At 37.1% G+C, this 20,545-nt stretch overlaps 1 protein-coding gene across 1 annotated transcript in view; it reads right to left on the reverse strand.

Annotated features, from left to right (window-relative positions):
* The window catches only part of GUCY1A2 (guanylate cyclase 1 soluble subunit alpha 2), a 433,766-nt gene that overhangs the window by 143,928 nt on the left and 269,293 nt on the right, over window positions 1-20,545 (reverse strand). The window contains 1 exon segment of the mRNA XM_020996105.2: window positions 8,155-8,298. Coding sequence (XP_020851764.1) covers window positions 8,155-8,298 — 144 coding nt within the window.

A 20,545-nucleotide genomic window follows, 5' to 3' on the forward strand; every position in this document is an offset into this window, starting at 1 on the left:
GCTCCCTTGTCAGTTTTCTTTTGTTCTCTGCCATGCCCTTTTAACTTTGTTCTTTATTCCCCCTTCCTCCCCCTCAACCCAGATGGCTACAATTAAGCACAGACATATTTATATATAGATATATAGATGCACATATATTTGTATACACATACATACATATATAGACTTATACTTTACCTAACAAATTCTACTTCTGATCTGTTTTATGTTTGTGCATATCTCTTATTTCCTATCCCTCCTAACTCCTCTACTGTACTTCTACCTTCTACCTTGCCCTCCTATTACTTAACCAAGCCTCCCTCCAAGAATCCCTCTCTTATCCTCCCATTCCCTTAAATCTAAACATCTTTCAAAACCCCCTTTAACCTATTCTTTCACCCTCCCTTCTAAATATCCACCCCTTCTCCTCCTGTTCCCATTAATCTAAATACTCTTGTATAACCCTCCCTTTGACCTATTCCCTCACTCTCCCCTCTAAAGATGCCTCCCTTAACCTCTCCCCACTTCATATCCCATTAGTATTTTCTTTCTTTCTTTCTTTCCTTTCTTTCTTTCTTTCTTTCTTTCTTTCTTTCTTTCTTTCTTTCTTTCTTTCTTTCTTTTTGGTTAGGCAATGGGGTTAAGTGACTTGCCCAGGGTCACACAGCTAGTAAGTGTTATGTGTCTGAGGCCGGATTTGAACTCAGGTCCTCCTGAATCCAGGGCCAGTGCTCTATCCACTGCACCACCTAGCTGCCCCTTAGTATTTTATTTCTTTCTGAATTTAGAAGACTTTTATACTTTTCTATATATGAATATGAATCATTCCCTCTTGAACCCATTCCCAATGAAAAGTTTCCAGAACTACCAGTCATATACCCCCATCTAATTCCTCTTGTGCCTATTTGTATAAAATAATTACTCTTTTTAGCTGTTCCTAAGTGGTTTTACTTTTTAAAGTCATATCATACTCAAGTCGACCTCAATCTTTCTTATGAACTACCCAATTACTAATGACAATCTTAGACATAAATTTTACATTTTACATACATAAAAGGTACGCAACCTGTTCTTATTGAATCCCTTGTACTTAGTCTTTCGTATGTACCTTATATTTCTCTTGGCTTTTGTATGTCAAATCTTCTATTGAATTCAGTTTTTTTTTTAAACAAAGTCCTGAAAATCTAACGGTTCATTATATGTCCATTTTTTTTTATCACTCAGGATTATGCTTAGCTTTGCTAGGTATGAAATTTTTAGCCAAAACCTCAGTATTTTTACTCTTTGATATTTAGTGTTCCAAGACCTACTGTCTTTTAGTGTTACCACTGCTAGGTGATTCTGATTGTGGAACTGCCATCTTTAAGTTGCTTTTTTCTTGTTGGACTTAATACTTTGTTTTTCAGCAGGGGGGTTTCAGAATTTGACTATGATACTCATATGGGTTTTCCTCATAGGATCTCTTTCAGGTGGTGACCGGTAGATTTTTTTCTCTTTCTACTTTCCCCTCTTGTTCAAATGCTTCTGGACAATTTTATTTATTTCCTGTAATATTGTATCGAGATTCTTTTTTTTTTATTGTAGCTTTCAGGTAATTCGATTATTCTTATGTTTTTTTCTTCTTGATTTGTTCTCCAGATCAGTTCTTTTTCTTACAAAATGTTTCACATTCTTTCTATTTTTTCATTCTGTATATATTGTTTTATTATTTTTGATCTCTTATAATTTTGCTGACTTCCCCTTGCCCAATTTTGGTTTTCAATTTCTTCCTTAAGATTCTGGATGTTGGAGGGAGAGCCAAGATGGCAGAGTAAAAGCAGTGGCTTGCTTGAGCTCTCCCCCAAATCCCTCCAGATACCTGTAAAAAATGGCTTTAAACAAATTCTAAAGCAGCAGAACCCACAAAAAGATAGAGTGAAACAAATTTCCAGCCTAAGACAACTAGGATGGTTGATTAGAAAGGTCTATTGTGCTGGACACAGAGAGGAACACAGTTTGGCATGGGTGTGAAGGCAAAACAGGCCTCAGAGAACTTAGAGCAGCCTTCAGAGGACTGAATCACATGCAGCTCTGGTGGTTTCCAGACTTCTCAACCAACAAATGCCAAAGACAACTTAGAAGGTCAGTAGGAAAAGTCTGTGAGTACAATGAGAGAGAAGCTCAGTCCCAGCTCCAGTCCCCATGCATGGCCCCGGGGAGGCAGCTGCTTCTAGAGCTTCTGGCCCACACACTGAGGGGGAATTGAGTGGCTGATCACAGGGAGATTGCAGGGATCTCTTTGCTGGTGCAGGATTCTCTAGCTTTCCCCATGCTTGGATCTGGGTCAAAGTTCTGAGTGGTGGTCCTGGAGTGAGGAGGAGTACAGGCATGGTGGATCTTGTAGTGGTAGGGAAGAAGAAATCTTCCTTACAGTTCCAATGCACAAAAGAGGGCTTGTGGTCACTCATAGACCAGATCCCAGGCCAGGAACTGAGTAAACACCTCGACCCTTATCATACCCAACTTGGAAGAACTGAAAATTTACAGGTCCCTAGAAGTATCTCTGAAAACACCTGCATAAAACCCCTAAAGCTTGGGACAGTACATTCTCATCACCAGAAGCAGACCTCTACCTTAACAAAGACTTTATACCTCAAGTAATTGGCTGGGATCATGAGCAAACTGCGCAAAAAAGTCAGACTATAAAATCGTTCTTTGGTGACAAAGAAGATCAAAACATACAACAAGAAGAAGACAACAAAGTGAAAGCTCCTACATCCCAAACATCCAAGAAAAATACAAATTACTCCCAGGCCATGGAGGAGCTCAAAAATGATTTTGAGAGGTAAGAGAAGTAGAGGAAAAACTGGGAAGAGAAATGAGAGTGATACAAGACAATCATGAAAAAACAAGTCAACAGCTTGCTAAAGGAGACCCAAAAAATAATGAAGGAAATAACACCTTTAAAAAATAGCCTAACCCAAATGGCAAAAAAGGTCCAAAAAGCCAATAAGGAGAAGAATGCTTAAAAAGCAAAACTGGCCAAATGGAAAAGGAAGTCCAAAAGCTCACTGAAGAAAATACTTTCTTAAAAATTAGAATGGAGCAATTGGAAGCTAATAACTTTATGAAAAATCAAACACTGTAAAACAAAGCTAAAAGAATGAAGAAATAGGAAACAATGTGAAATATCTCATTGGAAAAACAACTGACCTGGAAAATAGATCCAGGAGAGAGAATTTAAAAATTATTGGACTATCTGAAAGCCATGATGCAAAAAAGAGCCTAGACATCATCTTTCAAGAAATTATCAAGGAAAACTGCCCTAATATTTAGAACCAGAGGGCAAAATAGAAAGTGAGAGTCCACCAATCACCTCCTGAAACAGATCCCCAAAGGAAAACTTCTAGGAATATTGTAGCCAAATTCCAGAGTTCTCAGGTCAAAGAAAAAATATTGCATACAGCCAGAATGAAACAATTCAAGTATTGTGGAAACACTATCAGGATAACACAAAATTTAGCAGCTTCTACATTAAGGCACTGGAGGGCTTGGAATATAATATTCCAGAGGGCAAAGGAGACAGGATTTCAACCAAGAATCACCTACCCAGCAAAACTGAATATAATCCTTCAGTGGGAAAAATGGTCATTCAGTGAAATAGAAGACTTTCAAGCTTTCTTGATGAAAAAACCAGAGCTGAACAGAAAATTTGACTTTCAAATACAAGACTCAAGAGAAACATAAAGAGGTAAATGAGAAAGAGAAATCATAAGTGACCAATTAAGGCTGAACTGTTTACACTCTTGTATGGAAAGATAATATTTGTAACTCATGAGACCTTTGTCAGTATTAGGGTAGTTGGAGGGGGAATAATTATATGTATGGAGAGAGAGAGAGAGAGAGAGAGAGAGAGAGAGAGAGAGAGAGAGAGAGAGAGAGAGAGAAGAGATGGCACAGGATGAGTTGAAGATGAAGGGGTGATATCTGGAGAATAAAATTAAGGGGCGAGAGAGGATTATACTGGGAGAAGGAGAATGGGAGAGGTAGAATGGGGTAAATTATCTCACATAAAACAGACAAGAAAAGGCTTTTACAGTGGAGGGGAAGAGGCAGAAGGTGAGAGGTAATGAGTGAATCTTATTCTCATTGGACTTAGCTTAAAGAGGGAATAACATACATACTCAATCGGGTATGGGAAGCTATCTTACCCTACAGGAAAATAGGGGGGAAGGCGATAAGAGAGTGGGGAGATGATAGAAATGAAGGTAGATTGGGAGAGGGAGTAGTCAGAAGCAAATACTTCTGAGGAGGAACAGGGTCAAAAGAGAGAATAGAATAAATAGGGAGCGGGATAGGATAAAGTGAAATGCACTTAGATTTTTACAACATGTCTACTATGGAAGTGTTTTGCATGATTACACATGTATAACCTGTATTGAGTTGCTTTCCTTCTCAATGAGGGTGGGTGGGGAGGGAGGAAGGGAGAAAATTTGGAATGCAAAGTTTTAAAAACAAATGTTAAAAAAAATTGTTTTCACATTCAACTGGGAAATAAGATGTACATGAGATGAGGTATAGAAATCTATCCTGACCCACAGGGAAATTGAAGGGGAAAGGAGATAGGAGAAGGAGGGGAGAGATAGAAGGGAGAGCAGATTAGGGGAAGGGGTATTCAGAGTGCATGCCATTTGGGGATGGCGAAGGGACAAGATGGGGAGAAAATTTAGAACTAAAAATCCTGTGGAAGTGAATGTTGAAAACTAAAAATAAATAAAGATTTTAAAAAGATTTTGGATCTTTTCTTCTAATTGGCAGACTTTCTTTTCATAATCTTGGGGTTTTTTGGATTTTTTTTTAGGTTTTCCTCAATCTCTCTCATTTGATTTTTAAAGTCTTTTTCAAGTTCTTCTATGAATTCTTTTTGAGCGGGAGATCACTTGACATTACTCTTTGGGGTAGAAGACAGTTTCTTTGCTTCAGTATCCTCCTCTGAAGATTAATTCTGGTCTTCTCTATTCCCATAGTAACTCTCTATGGTTAATTTTTTTTCTCCTTTGCCTATGCTTTTTTTTTTTTATTTTGTAGTAGCTCAGTTTTTATAATCACTTCAGGTCCTGCGGTATGAGGCAATGGTGCCTCTGACCTTAAATCTTCCTTCAGTTCTCCCCTCTGCTTTAGAACTGGAACCAAGACCTCCAGCTTTGTGTAAGTGCCCACAGCCAGCAGCATGTCTACCCCAATGCTTTTGCACCCACCAGGCATATGCTGCTTCCTTCTCACTCTGGCCATGTCTCTGCAGCACAGCTTGGTCTGGCATTCTTTATCAACAGAGGTTCCCTCAATCTTCCCTAGCTTAGATGCCCAACACCCATCACTATTCTAGCAGGAAAAGTTTTTGTGGTTGGGGTAGAGGCAGCCTTGTAACCCAGCTAACCCCATGGCTTGCTGCTTGTTATTTAAATGGGTCTATGATTTAACCTGGAGGTGTTTACTCTTCACATGGATCAGACCTCATCCTGGAACTTTTCTTCAGATCTTCTCCAATTGTCCCAGGAGGATTCCTCTTCTGCCCCTACTTTTATTTATTTTACTGCTAAATATTTGCCTTAAGGCACTATTTCATCTCTCTTGTGGGGGAAAATCTTGACAGCTTGGAATTTTCTGACCTACTGTGCCATTTTCCCAGAATACTCTCCCAGAGATCCATAATTTTAAGGAAGAAAACAGCTCCTTGAAAATCAAAAATGGGCAAGGAGAGGCTAGCAAAGTTATGAGATCAAGAAATAGTAAAAACAAAATATAAAGAATGAAAAATAGAAGAAAATGTGAAACATCTCATAAGAAAAAAAATGATCTGGAGAACAGATCAAGAAGAAAAAAAACATAAGAATAATTGAACTACCTGAGAGCTATGATCAAAAAAAGAATCTTGATACAATAATACAAGAAATGATTAAAGACAATTGTCCTGAAGCTGTTGAAAATGGCAGGAGAGTAGAAATAGAAAAAAAAATCCACAAATCACTACCTGAAAGAGATACCATGAAGAAAACCATAGGAATATCATGGTTAAATTCTGAAACCGTCAGCTCAAGGATAAAATATTATAACCATCAAGAAAAAAAAAACATTCAAATATGGTGGTTCCACAATTAGAATCACACAAGACCTGGCAGCAACACTAAAAGACTGCATGTCTTGGAACATTATATATATTGAAGAACTAAAGAACTGGGGTTCTGGCCAAAAATATCATACCCAGCAAAACTAAGCATAATCCTCAATGAAAAAGAATGGACACTTAATGAATTGTCAGACTTTCAGGATTTTGTCATTAAAAAAAACTGAACTTGATACAAGATTTAACATACAAGAGCGAAGAGAAAAATAAGGTACATACCAAAGACTAAGTACAAGGGACTCAACAAAGACAGAGTGTTTACCTTTTATGTATGTAAAATATAAAATGTAAGTCTAAGTTGTTATTAGCAATTGTGTAGCTCATAAGAAAGTGGGGTAGACCTTAGTATGGTATGATTTTATAAAGTAAAACCATTTAGGTGCAGCTAAAAAGAATAATTATCTTATACAAATGAGGTGCAAGAGGAAGAACCAACACAGAGGAATTAGAAGGGGGGAGGAGTGCTCTTATTTAAAGAAATAAAAAGCGAGGAAGATAAGCAGGTGGAGAGGATGAAGAAGAGATCTTTAGAGGGGAAGATGGGAGATTAGGTTAAGGGGGGGGTATAGAAATGTGTCTAGATTAATGTGAATGAGAGGGCAAGGGAATGATTCTTGGAAGGGGGATAGGTTAAGTAATAGCAGGGCAAGGTAGCCAGTAGAAGTAAAGTTGAGGAGTCAGGAGAGATAGGAAATAAGAGATACACACAAATGTAAAATAAAGATCAGGAGTAGAATTTGTTAGGAAAAAAAGGAGCAGGGGTGGTAATCATGATCTTGAACAAGGTTATGGCTAAAATAGATTGAATCAAAAGAGAAAAATAAGGAAACTACAATATGTGTCAGCCACATCTATCAACACTGTTTTGAACTATTTAAAACAACTAGACAGTACAAGAATATTACTGTGTTGTAGGAAATGGTGAGTTGGTGGACTTGGAAAAATATGAAAGACTCATACCCTCAGAGAAACAGAGGATAAATAAGTACAGTATGGTCTTATATAGATGCATATAAATGTATAGGCCTATGATTATCAATATATAAGTATATGTATATGTAAGTATATGTATATATGTATGGGCACATGTGTCTTTATGCCTATATATATATATCTTTGTGTGTATATATCTACATATGTATATTTGTATATGTCTGTATGTGTGTGTGCATCCATGCCTAATTTTAGCCTTCTTGGGTGGGAAGGAAGGAGGGAAAAAGAACAAAGTAAAAAGTGCACAGCTGAGAACAAAAGAAAGTTTACAAGGAAGCAAAGATGGACAGCTCTCAATACAATGTGTAGTATTTATTATATAGGCTTTCTTGAAATGGAAATTTATTGCTGTATATTTTGAATACTCTCATATGTTCTGCTGTATACAAGGCAATGCCTTTTTCTTTTTCTTATTTTCTATTATTTTAGTTTTAGTATTTGTTTCTTTTTTCTTTTCTTATTTTACATTTAAGTTAAAAAAAAAAAAGAAAACCAATATTCTAAGATTTCCTTTCCCCACTCCAACCAAAGAGTACTAACATTCTTTCCTAGAGAAATTGCCTAGCATTGAGCTACTAATTACAATGATGAGTGGCCCATGAATAGCTGAGTTGGAAAAGCATTGATTTAAACTCACTGTCAGAGGGTTCCATTGCCATTGCTGTTTATGTTTAGGCCTGGATTCTATACCATGAGGGACCATAGCAAAAATGGTTAAGTTCAGAATTCAAATGGAAAAACCAAGAATTATGGAAGAAATAAAATCAGGTGACCCCATCTATTCTACAGACTTAGTGTCTGGATGTCATTGAAAGGTACCTCAAGTTCTATGCCTAAATTCCTATCCTTATTACCAAAAAGATTCCATGAAGCCTTCAAGAGTCATCACATTCTATGAGCAAATTTCTAACTGTGTGTGGTTTCAATGGTAGCATGATTCAACTCCTAAGAAGAATGGAGAGGCTCACTACTTGCTCCCTTCAGGAAAATGCATCCCATTGGGTGGCTAAAAGAGTTACCTGAATTGGTCTCCCATCAGGTGTCAGAACCTCCTCTGAAAGTTCCATCATCTTCAAGGCCATCAAGGCAATGGGCTTCGCATGGCAAAGGCTCTTTCTGTGCAGTCCTGCTGCAACACAGTATGCATCGCCTATTGTTTCCACCTGCAGCAATCAGATGAATCAAATGCAAACATATGATAATGAGCTAGCATCAGAATGATACTTATCTGCAATCACACACATTGCTAAAAAAATTTCAGCAAAACATTAATAAATTAAGCAATTAGGCAACTGCACGTAATTATAGCCAAGTTTGCAAACAGTCTGAATCAAATGCTGGCACCTTGGCTCCATAGCTGTTCATCATCATTATCACCTCTGAAAATCATTAAAATCATGAACAACTGGAATGTGAAATAATTATCCCTCAGGAAAACACAATGATCTATATTACATTACAGTTGGACACATATCCACTATCAGTAATAGCACCCCAGTGATATACAGCCACCCTCCTTCTTTTCCAGATAGGCAACTAGGTAGAGCAGTGCATAGATAGTGTGAAACATGGAGTCAGGAAGACTTGAAATCAAATCTGGCCTCAGATACCTGCTGTGTAACCTTGGGAAAGTCACTTAACCTTTGCTTCAGTTTCCCTGACTATAAAATGAGGGTAATAACAGCATCTACCTAGAAAGTTTGTTTTGATGATCAAATGAGGTATTTGTATAGTGCTAAGTACAACACAGTAGGCACTACATAAATGTTTGTTTCCTTCCTGTTTCTTTCCCCATTCCATTGGCTCTTTACATGGAAATCTCCATGAAGCTTTATGTGTTAAAATATCCTCCAACCCCAACATATTAACTCCTCCAGTACACCAATATACCTGAAATTCCTATCATAAGAGAAAAATTGTTTTGACTGAAGTCATTGTCCATTTCTTATTTAAGATATAAAATATCACTAGAAGGGATATCACATCAAACTTTTACCACGTTGGCCTGAATTTGTCTAGCAGAGAGTAACAAGCCAGTTTTACGTTCCATAGAACATAGGGCAGATGAGCAGGGAAGATATTGATCAATCCATATAATAGATCCCTGCCTAGGGATGGTAGACAAATGCAAGTGCACCACACCAGTGAGGGAGCTAGGTGGCCATGTGCAAACATTTAGCATCTCAAACTGAAAAGGAGGTATGAGGATAATGGAGATAAATTTTATCTACTACAAATTTGCACAGAAGTTTGTTTTATTAGTCATGCATCTACTTCATGTTAGTTCCATGTGACACATGAATTTTGTTCTTCTCATATCTCTCCCACCAAAGAATATATCCAATTCAACATTTTTTAGTTCTCTTTTGCACTAGGAACTGTGATTACATTGACAAAAACAAAATAGTCCCTGCCCCCAAGGATCTTATATTCTATGGGAAGGATAAAGTTTGTAATAAGAGCAATAATGGTATTTACATGGAACTTCAAGGTTTGCAAAGTGCTTTACATATAATATCTCCATTGAATCCTCACAAGTCTGTGAAGGGAATATTATCACATTATGTACACAAATAATTACATGATAATTTGGAGAGAGACAGAGAGAGGGAGAGACAAAGAGGAAGAGAGAGGAAGAAAGAGAGGGGAAAGAGAGAGTGAGAGAGAGAGAGAGAGAGAGAGAGAGAGAGAGAGAGGGAGAAAGAGCGCTCAGGTTTCACATGAGCTTGTCACGAGTAAGGGACTGAAATGACTTGCTTGGAGTGACATAGCCAATATATGTCTGAAACTACATCAATCCAGGTCACTATGACTCTGATGTCAGCTATCTATTCATTACATCAAGTTGCCTCTTAGTAATATGATTCATAATTGTAATTTGCCCTTTGATATTCATGTATTTCCTCTCCTCATTGCTATCCCAAATCTGGATTTTTTTTTTTTTTTGGTAAGCTAGCCTCATAAAATTTCAAGGTCATTTCTCAAATGATTCTATATCAGCCATATCTCAATAATAATTTCCCATAACAGTGAGCATTTAGTATCTGGTGACCAATTGACTGATTGACCCATAAATTTTTTTTTCACTAAGACTCAAGGATAATGTAGCCTGACATTAAGTTTTAGAACCTTGGGGTACTCAAAGGATATACGATTCAATCCTGAAGGGGAGACATCATTTAACGTCTGTTGAAGGCAAACCTGTACGCAAGACAATGTCAATAAACAAAAAAGTATATACTGTCTTAGAAAGAAATGAAAATATACTAGACATTTGATCAGAGGTATTGCCTGATCTAATCAGAGGTGACAGAGGGATATCTCACAAGGGACCTGAACTTCATGTGTCTTTCTGATCAAAATCCTGATTTGGATCAGCAGTGAGGAGAGGAAATGTATTAAGAGTGAATAAATTAAGATAATCAATCATATTGCTAAGAGGCAGCTTGATGTCGTAGGTAGAGAACTGACCCCAGAACCAAAAAAGCCAAGGTTCAAGTCCTGCTTTTGGCACAAACTGCTTGAGTGACCATAGACAAGTCATTTAATCTCTCAGTGTTCCAAGCAGCTCCCTAAATTTTGAAATTGCAGAGATAGTGCTAAACCTATATTGGTTGAGGGAATTCCCTCACTGAGAGATCCCCATAAGCTTCCAGTGAGTGGTAGTAGGGCATTCACACTGGAAGAAGAGTAGCACCTCTGACCAAAAAGTATCTGCATCTGTGAGGGCTAGTGGGACAGATGGGCATTACCTATGAGTAACCAAGATGGAATTGATAAGTAACAGGGAAGATGAAGCTAAGAAGATATTCACAGGTAGTAGCAGCTGGGGTGAGTAGATACTAAGAATATGTACATTTTAAAACTGTTTTAACTATTAAAAACACAAACATCCATACCAATCATTAGTATATTTATACTTCCCACTTCATGAATACTAAGTCACAGATTGTAAAGACAAATGTGCAAAAAAAAAAGTGTAGCAGCTGAGATCACTCACGATCATAGAGTGGGTCCCCTGGACAAGGCAATCCCAGGTTCAAGGTACTGTATAAGTCCTAATCCCATAAAAATATAGTTCATGAGCCCCTGTGGAAACATTTGCCTTTAATACAATTACTTCAAAGCAAAGGCATTTAATGAAAATAGTATAGTAAAATTAAAATTAGCAATAAAACTTTCCCAAATAAGCCTGGGGCACCCCCACAGCATATATACACATTAGTGGGAATGATGGATGCATACATTATACATATACAGGGCAACCACATGAGAAAACATGGACAGGACACAGGCATGAAGGGGCAACTGACTCTGACACTAAAGAACTGTAATATTCTGGTGATGTGATGGTTGCAGACCAACTCTCCAGTGGTTTCTACCAAACAAGTTTTCTCTTCCATGTTTACTATCTCTCCTGGGCATATTATCTCTGCAGATGTTTCCCTCCACTGGAACCAGTATCTGCCAGATGCTGCTTTGCTGGATGTGTGGTTACTGCAGAAAAATACCAGGTCTGGCTCTTCTGGGCACATGGTTATGAATCTCCCTGTTTTTCAGAGTGATAGTTTTTCATCAAGAGTAGAGTAGTCTCAACTTCCACTTCTGGTAGCCAAGATGGTGGAGTAAAAAGGTAGTTGCTGTCACCCTCCTCTATCAACCTCTGAAGACCCAGAAAATATCACCCCAGAAAAAAACCCTGGAACAGTTGAACTAGAAGAAAGATGGGGAACAGCAGTGCAGCAGCACAGCAAACCTGTCTCCCAGTGCCTCAGCAAAAATAAGGGAAGCAGCACTACAAAAAGGCCCCAGGCAGATGAGCACCCTGCAGCATTCATCTGAAAGGAGCTGAAGAAAACAACCTAGAGTATTCCTAAAGTCCCAGCCTTGCTGATTCCAACCCAACACCAGGTAAGCTGTCTCCAACTTTCAACCAGGAGGAGATCCTGAAGCCCAGGTGGTAGAACAGGCAAACAGCAACATGGTACCTCAGTCAGTGCAGGGGAACTGGTGGAAACCAGCTCAGAAAGCCACTCGGTGCCTCAGCACTGTACCTCAAAGGAATCTCCCAATGTATTAGCAGAAACAAGGGAGGCAGCATTGCAAGGGGCCCCAGGCAGATAAACACCCTGCAGCACCCATCTAAAAGGAGCTGAAGAAAGCTAAAGGAAAGGAAAAGCAGGCAACCTAGAATTGCCTGAAAGTTCCAGCCTTGCTGATTCCAGCCCAATGCCAGGTAAGCTGCCAGAACCCTACAGCCTCCAATTGCCAACATAAGAGGCCCCAGCACACAAAGCCAGTGACCAAGACCTAGGCTCCCAACACAAGAAGCTTGGGTCAGTGCCCTCTGTTCCCCAGCAGGAGAGCTCAATCTCTTTAAAGGCCCAGGAATAAAAAAAAACCATGAGTAAAAAGAAACATACTATAGATTCATATTATGAGAAGAGTGAAGATCAAGACAGAAATTCTGAAGAGGACAACATTGTCAACAAACCCACATCTGCAACAACAAAAGGGAATATGAACTGGTCTGAAGCCCAAAAAGCCTTCTTAGAAGAGCTCAAGAAGGATTTTAAAAGTCTAATGAGAGAGGTAGAAGAGTCCTTAAAAAATACAATTGGCCAATTGGAAAAAAAGTACACTGAAGAAAACAAGTCCCTAAAAAACACAATTGGCAAACTGGAAAAAAAAGTACACTGAAGAAAACAAATCCCTTAAAAATACAATTGGCCAATTGAGAAGGAAGTAAAAAACTAACAGAAGAAAACAATCTGTTAAAAACTAGAATTGGACAAATGGAAACTAATGACTCTATGAGAGAGCAAGAATCAGTTAAACAGAAACAAAAAATGAAAAAAAAATAGATGAAAACGTAAAATACAACATTGGTAAAACAACTGACCTGGAAAATTGATCCAGGAGAGACAATTTAAAAATTATTGGACTACCTGAAAATCATGATGAAAAAAAGAGCCTGGACAGTATCTTTCAGGAAATCATAAAGGAAAACTGCCCTGAAGTCCTAGAACCAGAAGGTAAAATAACCATAGAAAGAATACACCACTCACCACCTGAAAGAGATCCCAAATTGACAACTCCAAGGAATATAATAGCAAAATTCCAAAATTACCAGATGAAAGAGAAGGTGCTGCAAGCAGCCAGAAAGAAACAATTTAAATATCATGGAACCACAGTCAGGATTACACAGGACCTTGCAGCTTCTACATTAAAAGACTGCAGGGCATGGAACATGATATTCTGTAAGGCAAAGGAGCTTGGATTGCAGCCAAGGATCAACTACCCTGCAAAAATGAGCATGATTTTTCAAGGGAGGAGATGGATATTCAATGAAATAGGGGACTTCCAAACCTTCCTGATAAAAAGACCAGAGCTCAACAAAAAATTTGATCTTCAAGTACAAGATTCAAGAAAGACATAAAAAGGTAAATGGGACAGAAAGATACAATATGTTGTTAATAAGGGCAGACTGTTTACATCCCTACAAGGGAAGATGACACTTGCAACTCTTGAGAACTGTATTGTTATTACACCATGTTAAAGGAGTATACATAAAGGGTGGATATTAGTTGACTTTGATGTAATGATAAAAAAAAATCTAATCAAGTGGGTTAAATGGATCCAAGTAAGTGGATAGTCTGACCTTAGAAAATGTACTGAGAAAGGAGGAGGCAGACAAGGGTAAATTACATTACAGGAAAAGACAGAAAATCCTATTACAGCAGAGGGAAAGAAGGGGGGTGAGCATTGTTTGAACCTTACTCTCATCAGATTTGGCTCAAGAAGGGAATAACATAATCAGTTAGGTATAGAAATCTAACTTGCCCTATAGGCAGTAGGAGGGAAAAGGGGAAAGAAAAGGGAGGGGAGATAGAAGGGAAGGAAGAAGCAGTAAGGGTAAAGGGGAAGAAAAGGAAAAGGGATAATAAAAGGGAGGAGAGACTGAAGGAGGCAGTGGTCAAAAGCAAAACACTAGTGAAGTGGGGAAAGGAGAAAGAAAAGCATAAACAGGGGGGAAAGGATGGAGAAAAAGACCCAGATAGTAATCATAACTGTGAATGGGATGAACTAAAATGCTACCCACATCCAAAGAAAGAACTATGGAAGTTGAATCACTATCTTTTTTCTCTCTTCTGTTGAATTTTGTTTCCCCTTTCTGATGGTTCCTCCTATTGGTTTTTTTAAATTTTTACTTACAACTTCACTAATGTCAAAATATGTTTAATAGGAATGTAAATGTATAGCCTATATCAGATTGTGCACCGTCTTGGGGAAGGTGGTGGAGAGGAAAAGGGAGAAAAACTTTAAACTCAAAAGCATATGGAAGTGATTGTTAATAAATCAAAATAAATTAATAAACTAAATTTAAAAAATAAAATAAAATCATTTTAAAAAAGAGTAGAGTAGTCTCTATAATGCTCTCTTATTTTGAAGTCTCAAAGCTTTCCATAGCTCTTTAAGAGCAGCAGCCTTCATAATTAGCCATAGAACCCAAATAAATCCCTACTAGGAAAAATCTTTCTTGCTTTTTTCCTCAAAGAGTGGCTTGGATATTTTTTTAAATTTCAGACTTCAATAAAAGAGACTTTTCAGTTCTAGGTAAATATTCTTTCTCCCAGGAATCAAGATCTTTAGAAGACAGATGAGAATGACTTATTTGCTAAATAGCTAGTATTCTCAGGCTCAAGTTTACCTTTAAATTCAATTTCCTTGTTATCTGAGCTTAAATCTCTCTGTTAAAGATTGCAGTCAAGCTTAGGTCTAGGTAATTTACATGGGCTCCCTGTTTAATTTAAATTGTGGATCTCATTCACTGAAAATTAATTTCAGAGAAGTTCTACCATAGCTGTATGGGTTATGTTCCTTATAGTCTCTTTAGGGGAATAACAATAATAGTTATCATCTATATAGTACTTCAAAGTTTGCAAAACACTGCGTGTGTGTGTGTGTGTGTGTGTGTATTTGATCCATACAAGAAGCTAGTGAAGTAGGTGCTATTATCATCCTAATTTTATAGGTGAAATTAAGAAAGGTTATGTGACTTGCCCAGAGTCACAAAGCTAGTAAGAGCATGAAACAGGATTTGAACTCCTGTCTTCCTCACTCAATTATATGTCTTCCTCAGGGTTCTATACTGGGTACTATTCTCTACTCTCTATATTCTACTTTACGTGGTGATCCCATCACCAAGATTTAATTACTATCAGCTAATTATTCTTAAATCTCAAATCTACTTATCCTGCCCCAAACTATGGTGATTTAGAATCTCACATCTCCAACCACCTTTCAGAATCTCAAACTGAACGTCCAGTAGACATCTTAAACCTGAGCATGTCCAAAAAGAACTGATCATCTTTCTCCCCAAACTTTCCCTCTCCCCACTTTCCCTATTACTGTAGGAAGCAACATTATCCTCCCCTCCTTTCTCTCAGGTTCACAACCAAGGAGTCATCCTTGGATTCCTCACTATCTCTCATCACCCATATGTCATCTGTTGCCAAGGCCTGCTGAATTCACCCTTGAAACATATCTTCTCAACTCTGTACTGCCTTATTACCTCATTCATGGACTATTCCAATAGCCTTGCTGGTGGATCTGCCTGCCTCAAGTCTCTCTTCACTCCAATGCAACCTTCATTCTGTCACTAAAGTGATGTTATCCTCCTATTCAGTAAAATCTACTGGCTTTCTACTTCCTCCAGGAATAAATGCAATATGCTCTTTTGGCATCTGAAGCCCTTCATAGCTTAGTTCTCTTTGCTACCTTTCCAGTCTTCTTACACCTTACTCCCCAACATAAACTCTTTGACCTAGCGACACTGGTCTTCTGGATGTTCCACAAACAAGACACTCTCTCAGCACTATATGTTCTCTCTGGCTGTCTTCCATGCCTGGAATACTCTCCCTCCTCTATTCTGATTACTGACTTCCTTGGTTTCCTTTAAATCCCTCCCCAACCCCCCTTAATTCCAGTGCCTCCCTCTGTTAATTATCCCCTATTTATCCTGTATATAACTTGCTTTGTATATATTTCTTTGCATGTTAGATTATAAGCTCCATGAGGGCAAGGGCTCTCTTTTACCTCTTTTTGTATTTCCAGTACTCAGCACATTACCTGGCACATAATAGATGCTTAATACATGTTTATTGAAAAACTGATTCAAAGTCCACATAAAATCCAAGCCTAAGGGGAAATGTTGTTGTATCCCCCATCTGATCACATCCTTTCCCATCCATTTGTACACATGGAATCAAGGCTTTAAGTCTTTTTAAGCTTTCAATTGCTTTAAAAAGTTATAAACTCATGAAAAATAAAACAAAAAAAAATCTAATAACAGCCCAATGTACAGAATGGATGCACATCAGTAAAAGTTTCAAATTTTTACTTGGATATTTTACTGAATCTATAATCTCTTTTGCATGGGTTTTTGTTCCAGTGAAACAGATTGTAGCAATGATCTCTCATTCTGTGATTCTGGCCCATGTTCTTCCATAAATCCTTACCATGAAGATCTATCTAAAAAACTACAGGCCTTCCTTGGCATCTCTGAACATTTCACATACCAGTAAAATATTTTTCCATTGCCCCATAAGTTATTTGCATGATTTTTTTCTTCCTGACCTTTTCCCATAATTGATTTTCCGTAACATACAGCTATATGCCATTACCTAAAGAATATTAATTTTTTGTATGGACTTTGGTGGCAAGCATCAATTTGGAACCATGGAAAATGCTGTATAACTTCCCTTCAAAGCAGAGGTTGAGGTTTATAGGTATGGAATATTGTATACATTGTCAGACTCAGTTGATGTGTTTGATACTTTTGCTGAATTTTGTATTCTATTTTTTAAATGCTGTTAAAAGGGAAGTTCTCTGTATAGGAAAGAGTGAACATATATATTTGGAAATGAATGAAATATGATAACAGAAGGTATAAAATATAGAGATAAAAAACAAAATGGATAAAAAAAAAGGTTCTATAGGTTTCTAAATGTGATCCAACCTATTTTCCTTTTCTAATTCCATTCTTGATCCAACACATTGTTCATCCTGTCCTTGAAAGTAAAGATTATTTTTCATTCTTTAGGTTCATATCTCCAGGAACACTCACTGTGCCTAACATACAGTAGGTGAAAAATAAATGTTCATTGACTGATTATATGTAGGGATGGGCTAACTTAATGGACTGTCCATGCTAAATCTGATTAATAAACACTCCCCATTTTTTTTTTTTGGTTTCTCTAATACAAATGGCTCTTTTTAAGGAGCTGCTGCTCTTATGAAGGAATCCTGTAGTATTACAGTATATGGTGCCATTAACCCAATGTCATCTGCAGCAGAAGCCTTTGGAGTATTCACCTCCAAAGGGAGCTATTCTCCCATTTCAATATTGCACAGTTTGTTTCCATGAGGATGGCAAAATATCTCCCTGTTTTAGGTGTTACTTAATATTAAGTTGCAAAACAATACACAAAAACCATTGCTATAGTCACATATACCAGATACCTTTTCTAATGTCAGGGGAATCACTGGAAGAAAGTTTTTAAGGCTTCATTTTGCTGGTGTGTGTGTGTGTGTGTGTGTGTGTGTGTGTGTGTGTGTGTGTGTAATACAAAGACAATTAATATACTGGAATCTTGCATTCTTTATAATCCACACTTATTTTACTGAAATAGCTGGTCTGCTCTAGAGCTTTAGCTGGGAAAGCCTTCCTACTCTCTTCTCATATTTTCATCAAAGAAACCTATTTTCATAGGAACTTTATAAAGATATGTAAGTGACATAATAGCTAATAGCTTTTGATACCTTCTTGTTTGCTTTTTAAAATAGTAATGTAATTCAAGAGACATTTATTAAGACTCTGCCATGTATCAGGCACCATGCTAGGTGGTAGCATGCAGGTACAAAGAATACAATGATTCCTACTCATAAAATTTTACATTCCTATAAGGGAGATAATGAGTACATATATAAGGATATAGAGCAGAAATACAAAATAAATAGCTATAAATAAACACAAAGTGCCAGGAAAGGCACTAGCATTTGGGGGAATCAGGAAAAGTTTTATGCAGAAGATAGAGCTTAATCTTTATCTTAAAGAAAGAGTCTCTATAAGACAGAGGTAAGGAGGAAATATAGCCTGGGCATATGAGGCAGCCAGCAAGAAGGCATGGAGATGACATGGAGTATGACAGACTAAGAGAAATCCAGTTTGGTTAGACTGCAGAAAGAGGAATGTGGATTCATGCTGTTGTGATTTTTCCCCATTTTTAAAGAATGTTTCCCTCTGAAATTTCTTGAAAGTTGATCCTGGATGCCAGATGCCTTTAAAATTGTGTTATCTGTATTATAGGTTTCAAAAATAATATTGTTAATTTCTTTGGGCATTAATTTAGATGACACAAGTAGAACACAAGCTCATAGAAGTTAAAAATGCCAGATATTAATTGATCATAAAATTCTTGGAAATATCAATAACAACTATTTAAATATGACAAATTAATGCTGAGGTTTCATTTTAGCTCTTAAAAATCAGCTTCTTTATGTCAGATTATGGGAAATGTAACTGTGCCTTAAGCATCAAATCTAATCTTAAATTGTACAGGATTTGTTCCAAAGAAGTCCAAAAGTACATCATCAAAAGAATTCTCTTTGGAGAAAGAAACCTGGAAATAGCAGTTTCCAAAATTGTAAAGTTTTAGCATATATAGGTTGCACAATGGAGATAAAGCACTAGGCTTCTATTCAGGAAGAACTAAATGTGAGTCTTGCCTTAGATACTTTTTAACTGTGTCACCCTGAACAAGCTACTTAACCCCTCTCAGCCTCAGTTCCTAATCTGTAGAGATAGTAATAGCACCTAGCAGGGATTTTGTAAGGATCAAATGAGATTATGTAAACAAAGCACTCTGCAAACCTTAAAGTGGTATATAAATTCTAGCTATGATGATGATGATGGTTTCCTAATAACATAACAACTTTGGTTAATATTAACATTGTTCTGATCCTTTCAAGCTTACTGTCATATTTTTTTTTAATTTAGAACATTATTCACTGTATAATTTGAAATTGCCTTCATCCACCTTCCATGACAGTACTCATAATGTGAATGGTATATTCACAATAAGCATCAAGAGCCTAGTCTAGGCAAGACATGGGGCTGGCCTCAGACAAGGACAAATTTTTTTTTTAAAAAAAGCAACATGATCACTAGCCTTGCAGAGCTTAAATTCTGCTTTCAGAAATCATTTCTCAGAAGTTATTTCCTGTTGTGCAAATTCCCGGAACATCAGCTTCCTCGGAATCTGTTAGCTCATCTTCCTCATACTGTTCAATAAAATAAAAATTCAATGAGTACATAGTGAATGCATGCTTCTAAAACATGCACTATGGAAATATGTAAAGAAGAGGTAGCATATGTTCCTCGACTTTCAGAACTATAATCCACTGGGCAGAAAATCTTGGAAAGTACCCTGCCAATGTAAATAGAGTACTTAACTAAGAGTGTAATCCATATGCATATAACGACATTGCATAATTAATCATACCAGTAAGTTAAAGTATGTATTATATATTTCTATAGAATAGTATTCATGTATATAGATATACAGTACATATGCTGAGATTATATCTTTTTGCATCTACTTTGTAGTCAAATCTAATTTTTCTTTCAAATCTAATTTTTAAAAGTGTATCAAAGTTATATGAATACTCCTAACTATGTATGTATATTCAGGCTTGAAATTCTCACAAGTATTTGCAAATATTCTCCTGACAACTGTTGTCTTTAAATCCCCAAGGCCTAATACAGTAGCTTAAAAGTAGTATACAACCAAATTAAAAATATATATTTGTTGAATTAAATCAAAAGCAAACAGTGGCTGCAATTTTAGGTTTATTCCAATGAAGAGAAGAAATCTACAAACACATGTAAATATATAATCTTCTGGATTGTTCAAAATATCCAGATGTTTGACAAAAATTCTTCCAGAATTTTTGCCATCATAAGCTAAAACTCAGCAAAAATGCCATCTTTTTATTCATCAAGAAGAAGGATAATACAGATTCACCACTAAAGTACTATTTCTCTCTTTTTGCTCATCAATCTTGTCAGGCTTACACAAATCTAGTAGGCTTCAATGTATCTGAAAGTTTTACTGGCTCCAGTTTATCATGACCTGGGTACATGTTTTCACAAGAGAAAGAAGATAGGGGAACACCAAACATCTGCCCTTGTTACTAAAATTATCCTCTATTGATGGAGGTTATAACTTTATTACACTTTAGATATAGTCCCCATGCGTTGCTATAGCCAAAAATTCATCATCTGGTGATAAGCCTTTCCAAATTTAGCTAGGCTGATTTTGGGTAACAAGTATGCAGTTCTTCAAA

This window comes from Phascolarctos cinereus, unplaced genomic scaffold (assembly GCF_003287225.1).
Source record: "Phascolarctos cinereus isolate Bilbo 61053 unplaced genomic scaffold, phaCin_HiC Scaffold_726;HRSCAF=1367, whole genome shotgun sequence".
Lineage (NCBI taxonomy): Eukaryota > Metazoa > Chordata > Mammalia > Diprotodontia > Phascolarctidae > Phascolarctos > Phascolarctos cinereus.